Source organism: Coregonus lavaretus, assembly GCF_964263955.1.
Source record: "Coregonus lavaretus genome assembly, chromosome: 18".
NCBI classification, from domain to species: Eukaryota; Metazoa; Chordata; class Actinopteri; order Salmoniformes; family Salmonidae; genus Coregonus; species Coregonus lavaretus.
The window spans coordinates 6,855,669-6,862,399 of NC_140005.1; the positions used below are offsets into that span (position 1 = coordinate 6,855,669).

General features: G+C 43.3%; 1 protein-coding gene across 1 annotated transcript in view; it reads left to right on the forward strand.

Moving 5' to 3' along the window:
• LOC311145961 (echinoderm microtubule-associated protein-like 1) overlaps positions 1-5,040 on the forward strand; it is a 64,785-nt gene extending 59,745 nt beyond the window's left edge. Inside the window, exons 14-22 of the mRNA XM_084182364.1 lie at positions 1,618-1,743; positions 1,883-2,014; positions 2,398-2,465; positions 2,681-2,769; positions 3,643-3,740; positions 4,089-4,176; positions 4,282-4,377; positions 4,684-4,814; positions 4,906-5,040. Of these exons, the coding sequence (XP_084038490.1) occupies positions 1,618-1,743; positions 1,883-2,014; positions 2,398-2,465; positions 2,681-2,769; positions 3,643-3,740; positions 4,089-4,176; positions 4,282-4,377; positions 4,684-4,814; positions 4,906-5,031 (954 nt within the window). The 3' untranslated portion in view covers positions 5,032-5,040. The remainder of the gene's footprint in view (positions 1-1,617; positions 1,744-1,882; positions 2,015-2,397; positions 2,466-2,680; positions 2,770-3,642; positions 3,741-4,088; positions 4,177-4,281; positions 4,378-4,683; positions 4,815-4,905) is intronic.
• Positions 5,041-6,731: the final 1,691 nt, after the last annotated feature.

A 6,731-nucleotide genomic window follows, 5' to 3' on the forward strand; every position in this document is an offset into this window, starting at 1 on the left:
CTTTCAGTCCAGACAGCATCAGATACATGGGCTACATATACTGAAACAGAGGGGGCGCTGTTTCGCTCGCTCGGATGCTTTCTCCGGTGAGATACAGTTGAAGTCGGAAGTTGACATACACTTAGGTTGGAGTCATTAAAACTCGTTTTTCAACCACTCCACAAATTTCTTTTTAACAAACTATAGTTTGGGCAAGTCGGTTAGGACATCTACTTTGTGCATGACACAAGTAATTTTTACAACCATTGTTTACAGACAGATTATTTCACTTATAATTCACTGTATCACAATTCCAGTGGGTCAGAAGTGTACATACACTAAGTTGACTGTGCCTTTAAACAGCTTGGAAAATTCCAGAAAATTATGTCATGGCTTTAGAAGCTTCTGATAGGCTAATTGACATCATTTGAGTCAATTGGAGGTGTACCTGTGGATGTATTTCAAGGCCTACCTTCATACTCAGTGCCTCTTTGCTTGACATCATGGGAAAATCAAAAGAAATCAGCCAAGACCTCCGAAAAAGAATTGTAGACCTCCACAAGTCTGGTTGATCCTTGGGAGCAATTTCCAAACGCCTGAAGGTACCACGTTCATCTGTACAAACAATAGTACACAAGTATAAACATCATGGGACCATGCAGCCGTCATACCGCTCAGGAAGGAGACGTGCTCTGTCTCCTAGAGATAAACTTACTTTGGTGCAAAAAGTGCAAATCAATCCCAGAACAACAGCAAAGGACCTTGTGAAGATGCTGAAGGAAACAGGTACAAAAGTATCTATATCTACAGTAAAACAAGTCCTATATCGCCATAACCGGAAAGGCCGCTCAGCAAGGAAGAAGCCACTGCTCCAAAACCACCATAAAAAAGGCAGGTTTGCAACTGCACATGTGGACAAAGATCGTACTTTTTGGAGAAATGTCCTCTGGTCTGATGAAACAAAAATAGAACTGTTTGGCCATAATGACCATCGTTATGTTTGGAGGAAAAAGGGGGCTGCTTGCAAGCCGAAGAACACCATCCCAACCGTGAAGCACGGGGGTGGCAGCATCATGCTGTGGGGATGCTTTGCTGCAGGAGGGACTGGTGCACTTCACAAAATAGATGGCATCATGAGGAAGGGAAATTATGTGGATATATTGAAGCAACATCTCAACACATCAGTCAGGAAGTTAAAGCTTGGTCACAAATGGGTCTTCCGAATGGACAATGGCAAATTAATTACTTAAAAATCATACAATGTGATTTTCTGGATTTTTTATTAGATTCCGTCTCTCACAGTTGAAGTGTACCTATGATAAAAATTACAGACCTCTACATGGTTTGTAAGTAGGAAAACCTGCAAAATCGGCAGTGTATCAAATACTTGTTCTCCCCACTGTATTCATATGATGAAAATAATAATGCCAATGATTTGTACAATGCAAACAACGCTCTGTTTTACAATGGGCCATGTCCCCTCTCCGTACTGTACAACCTCCGCTCTCCCCCATCCCCCCACTCAGCCATCTGTGAAATCAAACATTGAAAAGACAAAGAAAACAACCCTCACATCCACTGTGGCAGGAAGCTTACCGTTGGTATGAATAATAATATTTATTTTCCCACCTTTCCCAGGTTCCTGAATTATTTGGTCCCGTCCGGACTGTTGCCGAGGGCAAAGGGGAGAGTGTGCTTATTGGGACCACCAGGAACTATGTTCTACAAGGCAGTTTATATGGCGAATTTACCCCCATCACACAAGTGGGTACAATTATCTGACATTCTAGTTCATGCAGACATTAAACCTAAAGTTTCGAAAGATGCCTAACAATTACATTATAAGCAAAACACTGCAGCTGTTAAATTATGGTATGCTAACTGGCGTCCCTAACTTCTCCAGGGTCACACCGATGAGCTGTGGGGGTTGGCCGTGCACCCCTGGAAACCCCACTTCCTCACCTGTGGTCACGACAAGCACGTCAGCCTGTGGGACTCCTCCTCACACCAGCCTGTCTGGACCAAGACTATGGAGGTAGACAGACAGACAGCGCCCCCTGGGGACAACTCTGAGCCTCACACGTTACACTCAGATAACTGTAGAAGGGCCACAAGCTTAGCTTGGTCCCATATCTGTTTGTATTGTATAGCCAATAATGTTGTCATGCCAACTATGTTGGCTGTGGCTGGGAGCAGGCTGCCACAAGCTTTTGCTGACCACGTGACCTGATTCAGGAAAAAACTCAGTTTGGGCCCTAGTTATAAGATAGTGGAGGAAAGCGTAGGGTAATATCTCAAGACATCTCTGAAAAAGCTTCAGTCTCTTTTGTGTTGTATTAGTTATTCACTGAGGTGTGGTGAATGTTTCAGGATGCAGCATTGACATGAGACTTCCTTTTTGTTTTCTTTTGTGGACAGGACGCGGCCCAGTCTGCTGGATTCCATCCCTCTGGAGCAGTGGTTGCTATAGGAACGCAGACCGGCAGGTGACAAAGTGGTGCTTGAGGAGAATCACACTATGCCAATTCCATCACAAGAAACCATAGAGATCTACCAGTAATAATAATAATAATAATAATCATCTGTATAGTGTTTCTCATTACAATAGGAGTCTCAAAGTGGGCTTTGTGAAACTACAGGAGAGATGTGATGTGTCAGTATGCTTTTGATGATGAGAGGATGGGTATCTTCCATCATACAGGTGGCTGGTGCTGGATACAGACTCTAAGGATCTAGTCACAGTGCACACTGATGGAAATGAACAGCTGTCTGTTGTCCGCTTTGCTCCAGGTAAGTGCTGTTATAGGCTTTATTAGGCTACTTGTTATAAGCATGTATGAGGCTTTATAATGACTCATAAGGATTCATATTTATAGTACATATTTTAAATGAAAATGGCTGTTATTTAGTCAGGATCATTAAATGGCTGTTATCTAGTCAGGATCATTAAATGGCTGTTATCTAGTCAGGAATATTAAATGGCTGTTATCTAGTCAGGATCATTAAATGGCTGTTATCTAGTCAGGATCATTAAATGGCTGTTATCTAGTCAGGATCATTAAATGGCTGTTATCTAGTCAGGAATATTAAATGGCTGTTATCTAGTCAGGATCATTAAATGGCTGTTATCTAGTCAGGATCATTAAATGGCTGTTATCTAGTCAGGATCATTAAATGGCTGTTATTTAGTCAGGATCATTAAATGGCTGTTATCTAGTCAGGATCATTAAATGGCTGTTATCTAGTCAGGATCATTAAATGGCTGTTATTTAGTCAGGATCATTAAATGGCTGTTATCTAGTCAGGATCATTAAATGGCTGTTATCTAGTCAGGAATATTAAATGGCTGTTATCTAGTCAGGATCATTAAATGGCTGTTATCTAGTCAGGATCATTAAATGGCTGTTATCTAGTCAGGATCATTAAATGGCTGTTATCTAGTCATGATCGTTATCAGATGGTTGTAAGAAAATACAAGGGGACTATACTCATAATGCTTTATAGCTGCATCATAATGCATTATAACCTACCTTCTGTAAAGTGATACCAAGAGGTCTACGGTAGGCCTGCTCTGAGAGAACTCCTAACAGTTACAGGTTAACAGTAATACTGATACAGGCCACATTATCTGTTCTAACCTACATCTCCTGTCGTTATTCCTAGATGGTAATTTCCTGGCCATCGGCTCTCACGATAACTACATCTATATCTACGCAGTGGGGAACGGTGGCAGGAAGTACAGCAGATTGGGGAAGTGCTCGGTGAGCACCTTTTATTTTTAAGACCTACCCCCTCTTCTCCTCAGCATCACACCAGGAGGACATGCTAAATTACGCACACTCAACAGCCCTAGTGCATTATGGTTTAAAACAAGCTGAGTCATCCATTCCGACTATAGCTGATTCCCATCATCTCTCTCTCTCTTCTCTCTCCTCTACTCTCTCTCTCCCGCTACCTTCCATCCCCTCTCTCGCACACATACAAACACACACACACACTCTCTCTCTCTCTTTCTCCTCTCTCTCTCACTGTCTCTCTCCCTCTCACTGTCTCTGTCTCTCTCTCTGTTTCTCTCTGTTTCTCTCTGTCTCTCTCGTTCTGTCTCTCAGGGCCACTCCAGCTTCATCACCCATCTGGACTGGTCAGTGGACTCTCAGTACCTGGTGTCCAACTCAGGAGACTATGAGATACTCTATTGTAAGTATTGTCATGTTCATTCAAACGGAAAATTAAAAGTCTGTGTTCTTATTGGACAAGTTCAGGTAGCACCTCCCCGTTTCAATCAGCTGTATGTCGTTCCAGGGATCCCGTCTGTGTGCAAACAGGTGGTGAGTGTGGAGACCACCCGGGACATCCCCTGGGCCACCTCCACATGCACTCTGGGCTTCCAAGTCTTTGGTGAGGAATGTTGAAGCAGCTGGAGAATCTATTTGTTGAAGAAGCTGGAGAATCTATTTGTTGAAGTAGCTGGATAATTTACTTGTTGAAGAAGCTGGAGACATAGGCTGCATTTAAATAGGCAGCCCAATTCTGATCTTTTCGCCACTAATTGGTCTTTTGACCAATCAGATCAGCTGTTTTGCCAATAATTGGGCTGGCTGTGTGACATCAGCCATACTATAAGGCCATTCACATTGTGTGCAGAGTGCAGGGATAAGAGAATATAACATAATGGGACCGATACTGTAACTCTCTGGTCCACAGGGTTATGGCCTGATGGCTCCGACGGGACTGACATCAACGCAGTCTCCAGATCCAATGAGAAGCAGCTGCTTGTCACAGGAGACGACTTTGGAAAAGTCTGCCTTTTCTCATACCCCTGCTCCCAATTCCGGGTAAGATACAAAAATGAGTTAGATATATAAATTGAGAAGAGCCTGTAAAGATTATATGAGGCCATTGGTTGAGTTTTATTTCTCCTTCCAGGCTCCCAGTCATGTCTATGGCGGACACAGCAGTCATGTGACCAATGTGAACTTCCTGTTTGACGACAGTTGCCTGGTTTCCACTGGGGGCAAGGACATGAGTGTCATGCAGTGGCGAATAGTGTGAGACATACATGCAGTTTCTTTATGGATCAGGGTGGGGTAGGATAGGGTGGGGTAGGGTAGGGTGGGGTGGGGTAGGGTGGGGGTAGGGTAGGGTGGGGGTAGGGTGGGGTAGGGTAGGGAAGGAGCACTCCCAGAGGCTTTCCTGTACATGGATCCCAATGAGCTTATTGGAGTAGGAGGAAGTTGCCCTTAGACCCGCCCCTGGTTTTGCATTTCCCCCATTAATCGTTAAGGAGGACAAGCTGATCCTAGATCAGTTCATAGGATTGGCTTGTTGGGGGGGGGGGAGGGGGGATACAACAGGCAGTACATGTTGTTTTGGTTTTATCGCTCTGTCTTTCTCCTTTATTTTGTATATTTCACAGCTCAGGAAACCAATAGAAAAGCAGGAGTTGAATTTCTTCCCTATGCCATATCAATGGCAGCCTCTCTGGCCTGCTACAGATGCCACTCCGCCTTGGAAAGACAAAGAGAGATTTATATTGATGATGTGCATTTGGTCTATACTGAAAGCACATACATTTGGTTCCAACTGAAGCTGATAGAGTAAAATGACTATTTCATCTTGTGATGTGTATTTTACAATGAATGCAGCAGGTTTACCCCAGCCAGTTGGTTACTAGGCCAAGTGTGCGGATGAATTCTATGAGGCTACATAGAAATATGACGATATTAAACTCTGCTGCCACCGTCTGGCTTCCTGAGGTATTGCATGTGTCATAACAACGACTTCATTACTCTGCAAACTATAATATGATAAAGTATCACACTGGCATTTCAAAGAGCCCTTTAAAAACAAATAAATAATTATTCAATGAACAATCAATAATTATTTACACCTGTTGAAAAGCATCATTTTGGGAGGCTATTCTGTGCTTGACAGAGCTGAAGTAGAACTTTGTTTCAGGAGGCGGGTGGGAGGAGCTATAGGAGGACGGGCTCATAGTAATGGCTGGAATGGCATTCATGGAATGGAGTCTAACATGGTTTTCATATGTTTGATGCGTTTGATACCGTTCCATTAATTGCGTTCCAGTCTTTACAATGAGCCTGGCCTCCTATAGCTCCTCCCACCAGCCTCTGTTTCAAACATATTTGGACTACACTGTTATATATTATCTGCTGCCAAGGTCACTTCCTTCCTGAGTCTCCCTTCTCTTCCTGTCTCAAACTAGTTCTGTAAATAAGAGGTTTGCACTAATCAGACCATTGCACTGTAATTGTTTCCTCTCCAATTCCCTTTTCACACTATAGTGCCGAACCAAACCGTACTGTGCTGGCTCGATTATTATATTTTTCACTTGGTCCTTTTCAGCATGGCTCCATCAACTATGGTGGAAGTGTAACCAGACTAGCTCAGTACAGCTCGGTTTGGCTTGGTAATGCTACCCTACTTTATGCCACCTGCAAGGAATCACTACTCCAAGGCTTATTAAAGGTCCACTCTGTGATATTTACAGCCGTTTTTGATCACTCCAATGCTTAAAGGAGAGAGAACCATCTTAAACCTGTGACTTAGCTACCATACTGACCTTTTCACCTTGACTCCTGCTTCTTGTTTACTTGGAATATCCATGAACAAAACATGTCATGCATATTGAAATCTTTCTCACAGCCTGCCAAAAGTAATCGCACCAAGAGTTATCTGTACCACACTGGTGATGTCTGGACTGGACTGGTCATTCATCTGGGGTTTGTTTT